This window comes from Spermophilus citellus (assembly GCF_964194105.1).
Source record: "Spermophilus citellus genome assembly, chromosome: 7".
NCBI lineage: Eukaryota > Metazoa > Chordata > Mammalia > Rodentia > Sciuridae > Spermophilus > Spermophilus citellus.
Window position 1 is genome coordinate 109,299,114 of NC_138188.1, and position 21,293 is coordinate 109,320,406.

Genomic DNA, 21,293 nt, shown 5'->3' on the forward strand with positions numbered 1-21,293 from the left:
AACTCCCAATCATGTGACTAGATTTAATTATTCTGGCTACAGTGCCCAATTACCTTTATGTTGGTCACATGATAAACATGCTGGCTGTCTGAAAGTATCATTTGAAGAAAAGACAGCGATTGGTAAACCTAGACTGACAAATATTTCTATTTATGGGGACTTAAAACCTAATACTAGATCAGTAATTAAGATGGGACTTTCCCATAACAAGCCAGTCATTTCTGCAAAACCTCCACGGATACCCCACTGTCCAAATAGTTCTACAATTGAAATTGGCACCTTTCCTAAATGGATAGATTGTGTAAATACCTTTCCTGTACAACATAAGGTGTCTAAAGCTAGTGGGTATATTTTAGACTGGTCTCCAAAAATTGATAAGAGACAATTACTAAAAAATTCTGCTATGACACCTGCAGGATTTGTTAGTAATATTTTGACTTACAGTGAAGGAGGTGTTCAAAAAGATATTTGGCGTTTAATTGCTGCCTCAGAGTATTTACATTTTTCAGACAAACCTTTACCAAAATTTGTCAGCAAGAACTGTAAAGAGGGATCTTGCTATGGCCTAAGAGCCTGTGTCCAATCTCCTTATGTTTTAATTATTGGAAATGTAAAAGTTAAATGGATAGATGACAGATATTTTGTTACTTGTAATAAGTGCAACCTAACTAATTGTATTTCTAGGTATAATGGAGGAAAAGGAGTGCTGATACTTCATCAGCCCTCTTTTGTTTTATTACCTGCTAATATTTCAGAGTCATGGTATGCTGATGCTGGTTTACAAGTTTTGCAGCAAATTCATGCCCAGCTAACAAGACCTAAACGTGCTATTGGAGTCATAATTGTTGGTGTCTTAGCACTGGTCTCATTTATTGCCTCAACTGTCTCTGCATCTCTGACATTGTCTCAGAATATTCAGCATGCAAAATTTCTTAATAATTTAGCTCAAAATACTTCCAAGGCTCTGCGTAATCAAGTAAATATTGATGAAAGGATTGAGACTAAGTTAAACGCCTTAGAGGCGACTGTTATAAACATTGGTAATGAACTTTCAGCCTTAAAATTTAAGGAAAGGCTTAAATGCCATGCTAATTATAAGTATGTATGTGTTACAGCTGCCAAGTACAATGCTTCTCTCTGGGATTGGGAGAAAATTAAAAACCATTTATTAGGTATTTGGCAAAATAGTAATAATAGCTTGGATATTCTGGAACTTCATCACCATATCCAAGACATTCAAAATAATAGAGCTGATTTTTCAGATCCTTCTTCCTTGGCTAACCAAATATTGAAGGAGTTAAATGGATTCAACCCTGGAAATATTCTTAAGCACTCCGCTTGGTACATTATTGGATTATTCTCTTTGCTGTTAATTCTCATTTGTATTGTAACTATAGGATGGCGAGTCTTCCAATCAAGAATCCGGGGACTCCAGAGAGTGAACCGCCGCCTCATTGTTAAGAATAGAAAGGGGGAATATGTGGGGAGCCATTCTGACACGTGATTGGGTGACTCCCGTTAAGGGCCTGAGGCGCTCTGGCTGTGTCGGAGCTATCCCGACCCTTTCCTGATGAGAGAGCCCATCCGTGTGGGGGTGTGCGTGACCACTGACCCCGGAGACCCAATCACTGACCCTGACCTTGGAGTGCAGCCCCCCCTCAGCCTTCATTGGATGGAATTCTCCCCTGAATCTCTTGTCCCCCAAATAAAAGGCTACTCCCCGGCGTGTTCGCTCTCTCTCTCTCCTGCTAGCCCAGAGTAATCCTCGCTGCCCTGCTGGGCGGCTAGAGGCGGGAATCAGGGAGGTGAGCCGTCTTGGACCTAGCAATATAAAATAAGGTACTGTCTGTGTGTTTTATTTTGATCTCTTCTAACTAACTTAATGCCAGAACCTCATTAATGAAACCACTGCGCAGGCCGCGTGGTAGAGGGGAACACAGGGATATCAGAGGACTGAGCCCTGTGCTCTCCCTGCCCACATGAGAGGACAGGACCACCAAGAAGGGAAATAAGAAATGGGAAGAGAATTTCAAATCAGCATGGGTGGTCAATGGTGCAGAAGAGGCGAAGAATCAGAAATGAGCACAAGTCCTGGATTTGGAGATCAAGAATCCCAGGAGCCTCAGATAGAGAAATTTCAGCAGCAAGGGGAGGCAGGCATGCTTGCTTACCCCCTTTACAGTTCCCAGCGCTGACACTGACCTGCATGAGCCAAGCGCAAGCAGAAGCACTTCCCACCTGCTGGATGCAGCATTAGATGAACTTGGCCCTGCTGAGCTCTGTCCCACTAACCCTCCTCATAGCAAGTGACAGAGCCACAGCAGAACAATGTGCTGGGTGGACGTGCAGAGAAGGACACCACAGAGAGAGGCTAGGCAGCTGCCTTCCTAGATAACCAAAAAAGTAAGCTCAGAGACGCACGATTTCATTTTCAAATGCAGAACACAGAATTAAAATGGGCCACATGTCACTTTATTTTCTAAAATGTATTTTCTCTATATTTGCCTGACTTTTATGGCAATAAGATCGTTTTGGCATAACACTCATCTTATATAAATGAAAATATGAGCCAAAAAATGGCATTTTAGGAGCATTAAGCCCAACAAATGCGTCTTGTTTAAACTGTCAAGCTCTTGAGCTTTTTATAGTAACGAAGGTCTGCATCTTCACAGAGTCTTGTGCCGTGGCGCTTATTTTGAAAAAGACAAGACAGGAGGTGGAGAAAGGAAAAGGGGCCCATACTGCCAGTCTGCGGGGAAAGGAGTTGGGAGGAGAAGAAATAGTGGTGATGAGGAAGACCCGCAGTCATGAGACCTGGAGATGAAACGAGAGGCGAGACACTAAGAGGACAGCATAGAGAGAGAGAGCTTGAGATGGAAGGACGCAGTGGAGGAGAAGATGCGGCCGATGACAAACACTGGACTAAATAAAAGTCTACAGCCTCACTATGAGGCCTCCAGCCTCTCCTCCTACCTTTCCCTGTGCCCAGAACTGTGGCAGCCACCCACATCCCCAGAAGGAGATTAGAGAATTCCTCTTTGGAAAACATGAACTGCACCAGAAGTAAGACCTACAGAAACTGACTGTATTAGTCTATTTTCTTTTACTATAATAAAATACCCAAGGCTGGGTACTTATAAAGAAAAGAGGTTTATTTAGATTATGGTTTCAAGGGCTGAAAATACAAAATTGGGTGGCCTCATCAGCCCGGCTTCTGGTAAGGGCCACCTTTGTTGGACACAACATAGCAGAAAAATGGAAAGGGAACTGGCTGCATATAGAAAGGGCCAAGTGCATGAGCTGGTTGGTTAGTTGGATGAATGAAAGGATTTATTTGATTATTCATTCATCCATTTATATGCTGCTGGGCATTGAACACAGGGCCTCCCTAGGCAAGTATTCTACCACTGATCTTACTTTAAACAATCCACTGTCATGACAGCTAAATCCTTTTGGAGGACTAAGCCCCCTGTGACCTAACTACTCTTCACTAAGTTCCACCTCGAACATGTTCCACCACCTTTCAATATCACTATACTGGGCACTAAACTTCCAGCATGGGGACCTTTGAGGGACAATCACATCAACGCCACAGTGCTGACCCCTGGGAGTCTTCCCAGCAAACAGCCCAGTGTGCAAGGATCACCCACTTGCCAACTGCCCTGCAAGCAGGGTGTGCATACGGCTCCCCATCTGCTTTTAGTGCCTCATTATTAAAAAAGAATCAACAACCAAGGACTGTCCCACATCTGAAGAAAGTTGGCAGCAATTAACAGGAAGAATAAAAGAACAGAAGAATCTGGACGGGGACAGGGGGACAAGAGATTCACATAAAACCCTTGTATTTTATAGTCTAAAGGAGTCAGAAAGAAATATTATATCCATGAAACAAGAACAGGATGTGATTTTTAAAATAACCATCAGAGAACAAGGATCTCTTAGCAATTAATGATATACAAAAAATGAAGTAGAAAGGTAGAAAGCAAAGTCGAGAAAAACTCCCATAAAGTAAGGAGGAGGGAAAATATATAAGCTACACAAAAGAGAAGATTTTTAAAAAATAATAATAATAAAAGAAGGTTCAAACCAAGAGTTCCAACATGTAACTATGGTAGCAGTCCCCTCTTATCCACAGGGGACTGTTCAAGGACCCCTGTGGACACCCGAAACTGCAGATACTGGTGAACCCTTTGGATATTATGTTTTTCAATACACACATGTTATGGTTTGGATATGAGTGTCCCCCCAAAAGCTACTGTGTTATTGCAGGAGATGAAATGATTGGATTGTGAGAGTATAACCTATCAGTCACCCTAGTTTGAATGGACTCACTAGGTGGTAACTGTGTGCAGGTAAGGGGTGACTGGAGGAGATCACTGGGGGTGTGCCCTGGAAGGCATACTCCCTTTTGCTCCCCATCCCCCTGTCTTTCCTGAGTATCATGAAGTAAGCAGTGCTTCTCTTCCATGCCCTTCTGCCATATGTTCTGCCTCATCTTGGGCCCAGAGCCATGCATGGAGTTGGCCAACCATGGAATGACCCTCTGAAATCTTGAGTCGAAATAAACCTTAGTTCCTCTAAGTTGTTCTTGTTGAGTATTTTAGTCACAATAATAAAAATCTGACTAATACAACATATCTATGATAAAGTTTAATTTATGAATTGCAAAATGAGATATTAACAAAAAAAATCATAAAATCGAACAATTATGAATTGCTTATGAAACATCGTTTATGAACACTTTAAAAAATCATAAAATTGAACATTATGAATTGCTTATGAAACATCATTTATGAACACTTATGAGCTGGAATTATTTCTGGAATTTTACATTTTTCCACCCAAACCGTGGAAAGCAAAACTGGTTATGAAGGGACTAGTAGGGGCTGGGGCTGTAGTTCAGGGGTAGAGCGCTCACCTAGCACACATGAGGCCCTGGGTTCAATCCTCAGCACCACATAAAAATAAATAAATAAAATAAAGGTATGGTGTCCAACTACAACTAAAAAAAAAATTAAAAAGGGACTACTACAGTCAGAATTCAAGGGGAAAAAAGTAGAAAAACAACACGAAGGGGAAGAAATTATCCAAGAAATAACCAAAAGTCCCAGATTGAAAGTGCCCAGGGCAATGAATCAAATTTTTGACATGAAATTTTAGAATATTGTGGGTAAAGGGAATACCAGGACTACTTGGAGGAAAAGAAACAGGTTACCTGTCAAGAACAGAAATCAGAATAACACCTCTCTGCCTACGGTAGAAATACTGCTTTTCTACCTGTCAATTAAATTGAAGGTAGAAAAGCAGTATTTCTACGGTAGGCAGAGAGGATGATCTGCGATCCAGAGAACAGGGAGTAACCCCCGGGAGCAGTGAGGGTGAAGACCCAGACTCTGAGATCATCCGTCCATGAAAAGCAATGCTGAGGAGAGACTCTCCCACAAGGAGACCCTAACAGAGGGATCACTGCGGAAAATGCCTGTAAATCTTTGAAAGCTCTATGGAACATCTTTTAAAACGGTAATAAAATTCTAGAAAATAAAGCAAGTAAAAAACAATGGAATGTAGTGGTTTAAGTGATGACCCCTAAAAAATGTCCACCCCTAGGAAACTACAAATGAGACCATATTTGGAAAAAGGGTCTGCAGTTTGCAGATGAATTTAGGGACCTTTAGATGAGATTAGCCTGGATTACCTAAATCAGACCTGTTTCCAGTGACCAGTTGTCCTTACACAGCACACACAGGTGGGAGGAGAAGGTCACGTGGAGCAGAGGCTGAGGAAGGAGTACCAGGAGTACCTCTAGGGCCTTCCAGGGAGACTGGCCCTGCCTGACACCTTAGATTTCAGACTCCAGCTCCAGAACTGTGAGAGAATAAATTTCTGCTGTTTTAAGCTCCTACGGTTGTGGTAGTTGTTGGGGCAGCCTTAGGAAACTATTACATGAAGTGTTCAATTGCTTTCTCTCTCTCTCTCTCTCTCTTTTTTCTTACTATTTTTCTGTCTTTCTTTCTTTTTTCTTTCATTTTCTTTTTTCTTTTTCTTTTTTTCTTTTTTTTTTTTTTGTGGTTCTGGGGATCAAACCCAGAGCCTTGTGCATATGAGGCAAGCCCTGTACCAACTGAGCTACATCCCCAGCCCCTGAAGTATTTAATTTCAAGAAAATATACAAGAAAACAAGCAATCAGAGTACCCAATTTGGCTCAAAAATGAATACTTTTATGTACATATATTACTTTCATTACCTACTAAGTCAATTTTAAAAGGACATGTTAGGGAAAAAAATTCAACATATATAACAAACATCATCTGTCACTAATGAAAACTAAACAAATATTTGTTTTGTGTGGATTAATGGTTAAGGTAGAAGAGCTTCTGTAAATCATTAAAGAATAAGATAACCTGATGGAAAAATAGGGAAAGAGTATAGACAATTCAAAGAAAAAGAAGCATAAGTGGCAATAAAAATATGAAAAATTATCCTTATTAATGATTGAAGAAAAACAAATTTAAAAGATCACCTTCCCCCCCCCACCTATCACAAGACAGAAATCTAAAAGATTAAACCTACCTAATAGTTTCCAAGATATGGGGAATCAATAACTCTTTATGTACTATTAAAGTTCAAAATGAAACAACCTTATTGAAAAGCCATTTGGCAGAATCTAACAAAATTGAAAATGTGCTTGACCTTTGTTCTGTGAATTCTATTTATAAGACTTAATCCTGCAAAAATAAGCTCCAACTTTGGTACAGCATGTTCACATCAACATTTGAAGCGACCACACTAGAAAAATATAAATAACTACCAATGAATGAGCCTTTAATTATATAGAATTTTAAATTTGTAAAGTGGAACACCTTGCAGGTGTTGAAAAAGGATGAGTATCCTAAACATACTGACATTGATATCCATGATATGGAATGGAACTCGGGGAGTGGGCAGTAGCAAAACAATGTGGAATTTAATTTCATTTTTATAAAGAACTGTGCTGTATGTGTTTATGTGCATGCACACCTGCGTATGTGTTCATACATGTGTAGAAAACAGACTACAAAGACATGTGTTCATCTAACGCCTGCCGGAGTGTAAGAGTAGGAGAATGGAATGAGAGGAGGAAACTTTTACTCTTCAACTTTATCCATTTCAGAATTTTTTTTTTTTTTTTTTTTTTTGGTACTGGGGATTGAACTCAAGGGCACTAAAACCACTGCGTCACATCCCCAGCCCTATTTTGTGTTTTATTTAGAGACAGGGTCTCACTGAGTTGCTTAGCACCTCGCTATTGTTGAGGCTGGCTTTGAACTCAGGATCCTCCTGCCTCAGCCTCCCCACCTGCTGGGATTATAGGCATGAGCCATTGGGCCCAGCCATTTTAGGATTTTTTTGGTTTTTATAAAACAAGAAAACATTCATTCCCTTTAAACTACACATGCAGAGGAAAATGTAGTGTTCGTGTATTAAAAGACAATTTTGTTCTGATTTTAAAATTTATCACCTTGGCTTTAAAGTGTGCCTGCAAATTCATTGAAACCTACCCATTCAAAAGGTGGAAACTAATTCTCCTCCCTTCAAAGGAGACTCAGGGACTCACTCTAACACATAGGTCATGGGGGCAGTGCCACTAAGTGGCTTCTGAGGCTAGATCATAAAAAGGAGCTTTCGGCTGTGCTTTCTCTCTGTTTACTCTGGGGGAAGCCAGTCAGCCCTTCTCTTGAGGACACTTAAGCAGCTCTCCAGAAGGACCACATAGAAAGGCACTGAGGTCTCCCATCAGCCACCAACCACCACCTGCCAGCAAGACCTCCAGCCCCAGCTGCACCCTCAAATGACCGAAGCCTGGCTGACACTCAGCCACCAGCTAAGTCACACCCACATTCCTGGATCACAGGGAAGGCCAGAGATAAATAAATGTTTACTGATGTTTTATGCCACTAAATTTTCAAAAAAATTGTTTGATAGCAATAGATTATACACACACCAAACACCCCTCTGGAGAAAAGTGGGGGGAAAAAAAGAACAGCAGAAGGTAACTTCCATCTTTTACCATACTTTCTACATTTTTTTTTAAATTCAATATTTGTTTTTAGTTGTAGCTGAACAAAATTAATTAATTAATTAATTAATTTATTTATTTTTATGTGGTGCTGAGGATCAAACACAGTGCCCAACACTGCCAGGCGAGTGCTCTACCACTGAGCCACAACCCCAGCCCCTACTTTCTACATTTTTACATTATATATTTCAGGATTTTTTTGTTGTTGTTTTTGTTGACATTTTAAGAAAGAAAAAGAAATAAAGTTCAGCTTAATTGTATTTAGATTTTTTTTTTCTGATTTAAAAAGCAACACTAGGGGCTGGGCTTGTGGCTCAGTGGTAGAGCGCTTGCCTAGCACATGTGAGGCACTGGGTTCAATCATCAGAACCACATAAAAAGGAAAAGTAAACTAATAAAATAAAGTTTAAAAAAAAGAGCAACACTTGTGGAAAAAAAAAGAAGACGGAGTTGGAGGACAGGTACAAGCCAGCTGTAGGACATAGTATAAGGCTGTGATAATTCCAGTGGTATAGAATAGAGAAAGAATGCACATACATCAGTGGGACATAACAAAGCCAGACACAGACCCACATAAATACAGCGGACTGACCTTTTACCTAAGAGCAAAGGCAATTCAATGGAGACAGAATAGTTTTTTCAGCCTATGGTACTTGAACAACCAGATATTCACATGCAAATAATCTAGATATACCTTTCACAAAAAAATATCACTCAAAGTTGATCATAGACTTAAATGTAAAACATAAAACTTCTACACATCAACAACAAATTGCTGAGAAAGAAATCATCAAAGCAATTCTATTCACAATGGCTACAAAAATAAAATAAAATACCTAAGAATAAATTAACCAAGGAAGTGAAAGACTACAACGAAAACCACAAAACACTGATGAAAGAAACTAAAGAGGACACAAAAAGGTAAAGAATTCCCATCTTCATGGAGTGAAACATTATTATAAACACACAACACAAAACAATCTACAGATTTAATGCAATCTCCATCAAAAAACCAATTATATTCTTCACAGACTAGAAAATACAATCCTAAAATTCACATAGAAGCCATGTGTGATGGTGCACACCTATAATCCCAGAAACTCAGGAGGTTGAGGCAAGAGGATCACAAATTCAAGGCCAGCCTCAGCAACTTATTTTGAGACCCTGTCTCAAAAATAAAAAACGTCTGGGGTATAGCTCAGTGTGAGAGCATCCTGGGTTAAATTCCTAGTACCTCATGTACATGGAAAACAATTCATTTCGAAACACAAAGACCCCAAAATAGGCAAAGGAATCTTAAGCAAAAAGAAAAAAACTGTAGGTACCATACTATCTAACCTCAAAACATGCTAAAAAGCTATAGTAATCAAACTACATGGAACTGAATGCCATATAAAACAGACACATAAAACAATGGAACAGAATAAACATTCAGAAAAAAATCCACACATCTTCAGCCAACTGATTCTTAACAAGGGCACCAAAAATATCTGTTAGACATGAAGACCAATGGTACAGAATAGAGAACATGGACAAACCCATAAAAACAGTTTTCTCATACTAGACAAAAGTGCCATAAACATACATGGGAGAAAAGATAGCCTCTTCAACAAATAGTGTTGGGAAAATTGGAAATCCATATGTAGCAAAATGAAATTAAACCCCTATCTCTCACCCTGCAGAAAACCCAACTCAAAGTAGATCAAGGACGTAGACATTAGACCAGAGACTATGCTCCTACTAAAAGAAAAAGTAGACCCTAATCTCCACTAGTTGGTTTAGGGACTGACTTCCTTAACAAGACTCCTAAAGTAAAAGAAGTAAAATCAAGAATCAATAAATGGGATGGATCCAAACTAAGAAGCTCTTCACAGCAAAGGAAACAATCTAGAATGGGAATAGAGAGCCTACAGAATGGGAGAAAATCTTTACAACCTGAACCTCATATAGAGCATTAATCTCCAAGATATATAAAGAATTCAAAAACCTTAACACCAAAAAACCAAATAACTCAATCATAAATGGGCTAAGGAACTGAACAGGCACTTCACAGAAGAAATTGTGTGTTTGATCAATAAATATAAGAAGGGCTGGGGCTGTAGCTCAGTGGCAGAGCGCTTGTCTGAATGTCTGAGGCACTGGGTTCTATCCTTAGCACTGGATATAAAGTAAATTAATAAACAAAGAGGTTGTGTGTCCATCTACAATTAAAAAATATTTTTCAAAAATAAATAAATATAAGAAAAAATTTTTAACATATCTAGCAATTAGAGAAATGCAAATCAAAACTACACTGAGATGCCATATCTCTCCAATCAGAATTGCAATTATCAAGAACGCAAGTAACAATAAATGTTAGCAAGGAAGTGAGGAGAAAGGCACATTCATACATTGCTGGTGAGAATGCAAATTGGTGTAACCACTCTGGAGGACAGTATGGAGATTCCTCAGGAAACTTGGAATGGAACCACCATTTGACCTAGTTATCCCAATCCTCGATATATATATATATCTCCAAGGACTTAAAATCAGCATACTAGGGCTGGGGTTGTGGTTCAGTGGTAGAGCGCTCACCTAGCTTACATGAGGCACTGGGTTTGATCCTCAACACCACATAAAGTAAAATAAAGACATTCTGTCCTCCTATAACTAAAAAAATGAAATATTTTTTTAAAAATCAGCATACTGTAGTGATACAGACACATCAATGTTTATAGAAGCTCAGTTCAGAATAGCTAAGCTGTGGAACCAACATAGGTGCCCTTCAATGGATGAATGGATAAAGAAAATGTAGATTATATAAACATCGGAATATTACTTAGCTAAAAAGAAAAATGAAATTTATGGCATTTGCCAGTAAATGGATGGAACTGGAGACTATCATTCTAAGTGAAATAAGCCAATCCCCCCTCAAAACCAAAGGCTGGATGTTCTGATATGTGGATGCTAACACACAATAAGGGGGATTAGGGGAGAATAGAAGGGCATTGGATTAGTCAAGGGGGAATGAAGGGAGATGGAAAGAGGAAAAAACGGTAGAATGAATTGGACATAACCTTCCTATGTTCACACATGAATACTCTGCAAGTGAAACTCCACATCGTGTACAACCACACAAATGGGAAGTTATACTCCACGTATTACGATATGTCAAAATACACTCTACTGTCATGTATATCTAAAAAAAACAACAACCACAAACATCTGTTAGAGAAAATAACAGCCTCTTCAATAAATAGTGCTGGGATATCTGATTCCACATGCAGAAGACTAAAACTTGAGTGCTACCTCTCACCCTGTGCAGGAAGCAACTCGAAATGGAATGAAGACCTAAACGTAAAAGCAGAGACACTGAAACTAACAGGAAAACATAGGGGAACACTTTAAGACATTGGTGTAGGCGATAATCTTCTGCTTAGGACCCCCCAAAAAAAAACAGGAAACAAAAGCAAAAATTGACAAATGATATTGCATCAACTAAAAAGCATCTGCACAGCAAAGGAAATGATATATCAACAGAGCAAAGAGACAACCTGCAGAAAGGGAGGGAATATTTGCCAACTATTCATCTGGCAGAGGGTTAATATCAAGAATACATAAAGAACTCAGAAAAAAAAAATAACAAACCCTCAAGCAATCCTGCTTAAAAATGGACAAACGGGGCTGTGAGTGTAGCTCAGTGGTGGGCACTTGCCTAGCATTGCCCTGGGTTCAATCCCCAACACTGCAGGGAAGAAAGAAATGGGCTATGATCTGAATAGACATTTCTAAAAAGAAGAACTATAAATTGCCAACAGATATATGAAAAAATGCTCAATGTCATTAGCCATCAAGGAAATGAAAATTTAAACTACAAGGAGATACCATCTCACCCCACTTAGGATGGCTATTACAAAAATAACACATCCTGGCAAGGATATGGAGAAAGAGGAATTCTTAGCTACTGTTGGTGGGAATGCAAATCAGTACAGCCATTATACAGAACAGTATTGAGGTTCCTCAATAAACTAAGAACAAATCTGATACATGATGCAGCTATCCCACTTCTGGGTGTACAGCCAAAGGAAGTGAAATCAGCATACCAAAGAGACACCCGAATCATCATGTTTTATTGTGGTACTATTCACAATAGCTAAGGTATGAATCAGCCTAGTACCCACAGATGAATGGGAGCAACAGATGAATAGATAAAGAAATACACACACAAACAAACACACACACACACACACACACACAATGGAGTATTTTTCAGCCACAAAGAAGAGTTAAATCCTGTCAGCTGCAGCAAAATGGCTGTAACTGGAGTATATTATATTAAGTGAAATAAGCCAGACACAGAAGAATAAGTTCTCCCTCTTACCTCTCTTTCATATGTGGAAAAAGAAAGAGAGAGAGAGAGAGAGAGAGAGAGAGAGAGAGAGAGAGAGAGAAAGAAAGAGAGAGAGAAAGAAAGAAAGAGAGAGAGAAAGAAAGAAAGAGAGAGAGAAAAGAAAAGAAAGTCAACCTAGCTGGGGGCAGTGGTGCATATCTGTAATCCCAGTTATTTGGGAGACTGAGACAGGAGGATCGTAAATTCAAGGCCAGCCAGGACAATTAGTAAGACCCTGTCTCAAAATAAAAAATAAGAAGGGCTAGGGATATAGTTCAGTGGTAGAGCACCCCTGGATTCAATCCTCAGTACTGAAAAAAAATAAAACTGAAATAGAATAGTGATTACTAGAGATTGGGAAAGGTATAAGGGAGATAGGTAGAAAAGAGAGGCGGTATTGATTAGTGCATGCTATGTGAATGTATGAAACTATACACTGGACTCCATTAACATGTACAATTAATATGCATTAATAAGAAAAATATTTTTTTAAAAAACAAAACTTCTAGAAGAGAACACAGGAGAAAAATTTAGTGACACCCAATTCATGATCCACTAAAGAAAAAATGAATATGCTAAGCTTCATTACACTTAAAAACTTCTGCTCTACCAAAGACATAGTTAAGGGAATGAAAAGACAAACCACAGACTGGAAAAAAATATTTATAAAACACATATCTGTCAAAGGGCTTATATCCAAAATATGCAAAGAACCCTTAAAACTCAACAGGAAGAAAACAAACAATCCAAGTTTTAAAAGGGCACAGTATCTGTACAGATAGTTCAACAAAGATGAAAGATGATACACAGATGGAAAATATAAGCATATGAAAATATGATCAATATCAGATGTCATCAAGGAACTGCAAATTAAAGTGATGAGATACCACCACACACCTATCAGAACAGCCCAAATCCAGAACACTGACTGACATGCCAACTGCCAATCAGGACAGGAGCCGCAGAAACTCATTCAAAATGCAAACTTTTAACGGCCACTTTGGGACATAGTTTGGTAGTTTCTTTCAAAAAGAAACACAGTCTTACCCTGTGATTTGACCATCATGCTCCTTGGGATTTATCCAAGTGAGTTGAAACAAATATCGTCACAAAAACCTGAACTATCTTGTTCAAATTGCCAAAAAAACTGGAAGTAATCAATGTCCTTCAACAGGTGAATGGAGAGATAAATTGGGTCCATTCAGAAACTGAATAGTATTCAGAGGTAAAAAGAAATGAGCTATCAAGCCACAAAAGGACATGGAGGAATCCTAGGTGCATATTAGTAAGTGAAAGAAGCCAATTTGGAAAAGCTACATATTGTCTGATTCCAAGTATATGACATTCTGGAAAAGGCTGAAACTATGGAGGCAATAAAAAGATGAGTGGTGGCCGGGAGTGTGCAGTGGGGTGGGATTAACAGGTGGAGCACAGGAGGTTTGCACACTCCTCTCTGTGATGCTGTTATGGTGGGCACACAGCACTGCACCCTTCTAAAACCCATAGAATATGCAACACCAAGCGTGAACCCTAAACTACGGACGTTAATAATCATGTGTCAGAATTGGTTCATCAACTGTTAACAAATGTACCCCACACTAATGCAAATGTTAACAGGGAAAGCTGTGGTGGGGGAGGGAGGGAGGAAGCAGGTGGGAATCTTTGTACTATCTGTTCAATTCTCCATTGACTGAAACCTGCTCTACGAACATCTATTAATTAATAAATTAACTATTATTAGTTAATTAATATCTACTATTAATAAATTAACATCTATTAATTTTTTAAAAATATTTTATTAGTTGTTGATGATCCTTTATTTATTTTTACGTGGTGCTGAGACTCAAACTAGTGCCTCACACATGCTAGGCAAGTGCTCTACCACTGAGCCACAACCCCAGCCCATAACATCTATTAAATTTTTTTAAAACAAGTAACACTGGTCAATTGAAGGAAAAGAAATATAGCCACATGTAATCTCAATAGATGACAATCATCATTAACACTTAGGCATAGTTCCTTCCAATCTTTTTTCAAATCTCTATGTATATGTCTTTTTTTTTTTTAATAGCTGAAACCATTCTGCTAAACCCATTCTGAAGGTCTGGTTTCAGTTTGAATTTTTAACCGCAAAGAAAACAGCCCTTATAAAACATCAGAGATACCAAAAACAGATTCTAGAGGGGCCAGTTGCTATGGGAATAATTGAAAATAAATTCCAGTTCACACTACACCCTGCTAATGTACTGACCAGAAGGAAGGAGAAATATTTGGAGTAACTTAGAAAAGTAGCCAAGAAAACTTCTAATCAAAAAGAAGGAAAACACATTAATCTAGTAGGATTTCAGGCCAGCGGGATTGCCCTGCAATTTAACTGTGCTCTTTCAGCCACTGTATTTATGGAGGGGAAAGCACCCAGGAATTGGGGACTACAGTGGGCACTTTCTCCCCTAAACTGACAGGTTGGCAGCCAAAGGCCAGTAAGTCTCCCTCAGTATGGAGGCCAACTCTGTAAGATGGTGCGAGGTCCAGCCGGGCGGGGGTCACCCTTTCCCTCCAATGGAGATGTTCCAAACAGCAGTGTGTGGATACCTGTGGCCCTTAGCATGGCAGTGGGCCCTGGGGACTCCTTCTGTACAAGAGCTGACCCTTAGGTGCTGGATCAAGGGACAGTCTAGAGATTCTGAGGAAGGGCCCAGGATGCCAGAAGGTAGTGACATTCAAGGAATTTAGGGGAGCTACAATTTTCCAACAGAACAACTGCAGCATATGAAGAAGTGATGAAGCCAGACAGCATATGCGAACTGAATTCTAACCTTTCCAACACTGTGAGAAAAGACAAGACTGTTTCGGACACACACCAGGCGCAGCCTAGAAGGGGAAAAGCAGAGTTGCTATCATGGAGTGTGAAAACAGGCTTGCTTCCCACCTCAGGAATCAGCTCAGCAGTGGTGACAAAGAAATCTAGTTTCAAACCCCAGCTCTGCCATGCATTTCCACCAATAGCATCTTTGAGCCTTGGTTTCCTCATCTGCAAAATGAGTATAGCTGTTCTTAAGACGTTCTGATAAGAATTCAACAAGATAAGCCACATAAAGTGCCAAGTACAATGCAAGTGTCGTCCAATGCAGCCCCTATCGCCACCTATACAGGTCATGGTCTATGCTGTGTGCGTGTGTGTGTGTGTGTGTGTGTGTGTGAAACACAGCAAGGGGCTTCATCCTTCTTTCCCCATCCATAGTCCAGATAGTCCAGTTAGGCTGCTTGGTCATACTGTTATATAAAGACAGGGTCCCTGCAGTGGAAAACATCAAGCAGTGACCTTTTTTTCCAGTGTTCTAGGAATAGCTCCACAATCTGGAGAGAAGCAAAGTTGGCCTTAATGTCAAACCAGAGCAAATCAGAAAGCTACAGAGTTATGACACTCTGGGTAAGAGCTGGTCACTCAAGGCCTAAAGCTTTAGGATTGAGTGGCCAAGCATCCTCAAGGCTGAGGAAAATCCAGGGTTAGATTAAATAGTGACAGACTGCTTAAACAGATGTGATATCATCTCCAAAGAGGGGAAAACTATACCTGGTTGGTTGTTTTCTTTAAGCTTATTAGTTAATGGATGCATACTTTTATTTGGAAAAAAAATAATTTAGTACATAAAACTATAACTAATCAAGCACATATCTGTCCCTGTCCCACAGAAATAGTTAGTATTTGTCCTCCATTCACAGTGCTAAAGATGGAACCTAGAGCCTCACACACTCTAAGCAAGCAAAATCCTTTAAAAAAAATCCAGATGTGATGGAGCACACCTGTAATCCCAGCAGCTCAGGAGGCTGAGACAGGAGGATCTCGAGTTCAAAGCCAGCCTCAGCAACTTCACAAGCCCCTAAGCAACTCAGCGAGACTCTGTCTCTAAATAAAATACAAAAGGGGGGGGGGGCGCTAGGGATGTGGCTCAGTAGTTAAGCACCTCTGGATTCAATCCCCAGTCAAAAAAAAAAAAAATCAATGACAGAAAAAATTAAGGTCTGTTTATCTTCCCCTACATGCATATTTATTTCTTGCCCAGTCTTCCAATCACTGTTATCAATTTAATCTCTGTGTATTTCTGCTCTCTTTTAATCTAAATTTTCTGAGTTTTGTTTTAAGAAGAAAAGGAAACAGAAAAAGCATGAAGTGAAAACGTGTGTGTGAAGAGACTTCGTGAAGTCACACCAAGACGTACCAACTCACTTGATCAGGAACGGCCCACACTAAATTGTAGGTACGACCCATGGCGGGAGGGTCATCTCCAAATTCACATCTATCAACATTCACAAAGCAGTGCAGATCCCCAGGGTAGGCCACATACTGAACCCTGAAGGGCTTACCTGGGTCCAGGTGGGTGAAAGAGCCCACCACAAAGTCCAGCGTGGACACGGCCAGCAGGAACAGCAGCAGCAGCTGGAATCGAATGATCCATTTGACGCCCGCTAGGTTGATCCCCAGCAAGGCCAGAAGCACGGCAACTGAAATTCCTCGCACAGCCCAGATGTTCCGGAGGCCCAGCAAATCCGAGACGGACTCAGCAAAGCCAGTGATGTACATGGCACCTGCAACACACTGCCCGGCCGTTCCAGACAGGAAGAGCCAGCAAGACAGAGAAGCATCAGGAGCCTTGGGCAGGACCACCTGCCCCGAGCACCCTGCTTGTCCCAACAAACACTTGCACCAGCCCAGGCTCAGCAGTGAGGAACCAGCACCATTACCCTGCTCTTTTCACCTGGGAATCTGCCCCAGGCCCCATTTCTGCTCAACTATGTCTTGAGCGAGGGGAGAATGAGCACTGAGCCCAAGCTGAGAGCCGACAGCCAGAGGTGACGAAGATGAAAAGAGTATGAGAGGAAGGCGGGGACCTGGGGGGTGCTGGGTCGAAAAGGCCTTCCGATGTCTCTGTCTGCACTATTCAAGAACTAAATCTAGAACAAGAGCAAGCAGGGGGTCCCATCTTCAGAGCCACAGAAGGGCACTGTGGCCAATTTCTTTGTAGGTTAATATTATTTCTGAAATTATCTAAAACTTGGAAATAGAGGAAAAAAGTAGACGGCACATCTTTTCAAGGTCATATGTTACAAAAGCTGCCCAAGGACATCTAGGCAAATGTACTCTGTTCAATTCATTATTTGCTATTAATATCTCAGACTTAGTAAAGTTACATGTTAACTTACAGATTTTTTTTTCTAGTAAAAATACAAGTAACTTTTATCCAGGGAAACAGATAGCCCGAAAGATTAAGAGTTTGTTGTCCCGTAAGACATCAACTAACTTTATATCTAACCCAGCAACCTTGTCTTTGTATGTATTTGGTAAATTGCTCAGAACTCTGTAGGTTGATCTCCATCCGTCTAACATCCACACCTAGCTTCTCGCTGCTCTTTAACATCCTATTGGCTCCTCCACTGATTGATGAATTCAATAAAAGCTTTGGCACAAGCTCATTTTATATTTGCCATGATTTTATATCTGAGCCATAATTTTACTTTGGGAGGGATATTTGAAAGATAAATCAATAGTTGAAAATAACACCCACCTCACTTTACCTAATCCTCAGCCTCAGCTTCCCTTTGCTCCTCAGGTTTGTCCCTTCTCTGGCCCACAAGGACAGCTGTCACTCTCATCCCTGTTGCCCTGTTCTTGCCAATCCCCCAGGGAACAAACCCTGTTAGGGCCTCATTGGAGATATTCCTTTTCCATTAAGTCTTTTCTCATCTCCATCTTCTGAATAAACATTCAGCTCACTGCCAGTTTCATACATTTCGTTATCTGCATCCACCTCCCACATATATCACGTATAGAAGTGATTTATAGTGATATTCAGTGAACCACTACCAGGAATGCAAACATTTTTTTAAAACAAACATAAAAAAATTTAGCTGATTTACACCTCTTCAAATACCCTGATTTGCTAAGTATACCACAAACATCCAAGAAATATTTTGTGATAACTTGATTGTATAAAAAGTATAAAATATTTTGTGATAACTTGATTGTATAAAAATTGCTATGGGAAGCAATCACTTCTAAGCTGTAGCCCTTTCATGCAAAGGCCAGAAGATAACACAAGTTCTGTATTTGAGGGGAGTTCCCACACACAGCCCCATTCTTCACTGAGATCGGCACACAACATTTTTCTCAATGTTCTCCAAAATGCACACACTTAGCTTAAACGGTCATTCCAGCCCTCCCAGTATCCCATAATGATAGGAATTTCTGTCCACATTAGAAATGTGGAGGAAATATAATTATCTCTAAGAGAGAGAGAGAGAGAGAAGGAGAGAGAGAGAGAGACTGACTTGTGTTTTCCTATATTTACTTCAGAACTCAAACTGTCTCTTGACTTAACCCCAAGAGTGTGGTGGTGCTAATTATACTATGGGATCAGTATTTGGCCAGGGCAACAGGACTCCTCATGGTCAGATTTATCTGAATTTAAAAAAAAAGAGAGAGAGAAGAATGGAGTAATAAAGATTATTTATATGGGCTTCAACTTCCCAGGTGTCCCATGTCACCCACATGCAGAAGATGATGCCAGAACTTGAATGTGACCATTTGCATCTGGAGCCTCCAAGAAATTATTAAATTATTATATATATATATATATATATATATATATATATATTTTTTTTTTCCTAGCAGCTGAACAGTACTTGCTTACATGAGGAGAGCCAAGCTGTACGCACCACTTCTGTTTCCAGTAACTCCAGGAGAGCCCCTCTTTTGGGTTTGCATCTATATGTCTTTTAACTCAAGTTGCCACAACAGGGGAAAAAATTCTCTGGGATGCTTGAAAGACCTCTTTGTTGGTTAGGAGCACAGACTGTGAAGCCAGGTAAGGCCAAACCCTGTGTGACTTGGGAAAGTGTCTCATTTTCTCACCTGTGAAACACAGATAATAGCAGTACTGACTTCAGAAGGTTATTGGGATGATTAAATGCCCTTGACCAATATCTGACTCATAGTTGAAGTTATAGAAATAATGATTATTGGCATTATCATTCTGATTTTATTATTAGCTACCAAAGAAGAAGAAACAGGAACTAGCTGCAAATACCATAAAACACTTTGCTAATGCTAAATAGTTGATGGTAAAGCCACTGGGAAGTTGCAATATAAGTCATAAATAAGGATTCTTGAAGTCAAAGAGATTGACTTTAAGGAAAAGCAGTAATAGTCCAAAATCATATCATCCTCTCAAAATTTAAGAGTTTGGGAAAGGACAAAGGGTGTTTATAGAGATTTCATATTTGGTCAGGGATGAGATAGTAAACAACATTTTATCTGGGAGGAATATAAAAAGTAAAAGAAATAAGAAATAGGAAAAAGAAAAATATGTTTAATTATGGCTTCTAAGGGTTGTCCGCTACCACAAGAACTAAAAACATAATAAAATGCCAAATCAATTAGGGCGAAAATGCAATGCAAATAAATTTGACCCCTGTTGGCAAAGCCAGAAGTAGTGAAAAATAAAATTTAAAATTATCTATACAGCAATGAACAGGAGAATTCTAAAAACCCAAGAGACTCAACCAAACTTGCCTCTAGAGGAGGAAAAAAAAAAGAAAAAAAGATTTTAGTCCTAAATGTTTTTATTAGTTAAAAGAGAAAGAAAAATAAAGGAACAAAGTATTAACTGAAAAGTCACAAGAATGTGAACATAAATAAATGAGAGCGTAAAAGGAAGTATTTAATATAAAGAAATATAAAATTGAAGAAAAAAAGATAAATGACACAAAAATCAAAATATAACCCTTTAAGAAAAATCAATAAAATGGATAACCCCTGGTAACCTCATTAAAAAGAAAAGAGAGAATGCAAAAACATAGACTATTAGGAATGAAAAAGGAATAAAACTACTGTGAGCACTGAAGGACCTGGCTAGAAGAAAACTTCATGGATCATCTGAGCCTTTTGTTCAGGAACGGGATAAGGCCCACAGGAATGGACCCGCTCTCCTGGTGGAAAATGAGCCCCTGACCAAAGGGGGAATTGGGGCTTATATTGGCTATACTCAGATCGAGTCAGTTTGGGCACTCAGGAATTGGGGTCTTTGTGCTGGGGGTCAATGGCCAGCACCTGGAGAGGATTTATCTTGGAAGAGATTAGTGTCTCCTAGAGACTATCATTCTAGGTTTGATGAAACACTTTCTCCCCGCCAGTGCCAGCATCTGCAAAGGATTTATCCTGAGAGAGACGAAAGCTATCCATGTATGGTTTTCTTTTTCACTCCCTTTTCCCAGGCCACATTATCTTAGGGTTTTTCATTTTCCATATCTAACAATGACTAATACAGAAAAATGAAATGGAGAACAAAAATGTGCCATAAATTAGGTATGCTAATATTATTCAATATTCAGTAAGTACTGTGCTCATAAAGTGAAAACACTGACCTAGGGGAATATCTGTGACTTCAGGTTAAGTGAGACCCCCATGATGTGGAATAGAGTATGAACTTTGTTTATAAAAATAAGCAAGTCCTTCAAAACCCCACAGGTGTGTGACTAGAGTGGTGGAAGACAATATAAGCTGTGGACACTGGCTACCTTGGGTGGGGACAGCTCACTTTGTTACATTATGGCTGATGCACTAACTGACTACAATGAAGATCATTTTGCCCTTTTATAACAATTTATAAAGGGAAAAATTAAAATAAACATACTGAGAGTACCATTATATTTATGCAAAACTACATTGGGGTATGTTGTAGCCCTGTGTTCAAGGAAGCAGCCCAGGATCAAGGCCTTCATCACACCTGGCTCACAACAGCCATCTCAAGACTGGTCTGAGCTTGGCATAAGGCATGGACAATCAGTGATTGCCCCTTCCCCACAGCAAG

At 39.7% G+C, this 21,293-nt stretch overlaps 1 protein-coding gene across 1 annotated transcript in view; it reads right to left on the reverse strand.

Moving 5' to 3' along the window:
* Positions 1–21,293, reverse strand: part of SLC12A8 (solute carrier family 12 member 8) — a 143,569-nt gene that overhangs the window by 93,207 nt on the left and 29,069 nt on the right. Inside the window, exon 4 of the mRNA XM_081302430.1 lies at positions 16,792–17,023. Coding sequence (XP_081158556.1) covers positions 16,792–17,023 — 232 coding nt within the window. The remainder of the gene's footprint in view (positions 1–16,791; positions 17,024–21,293) is intronic.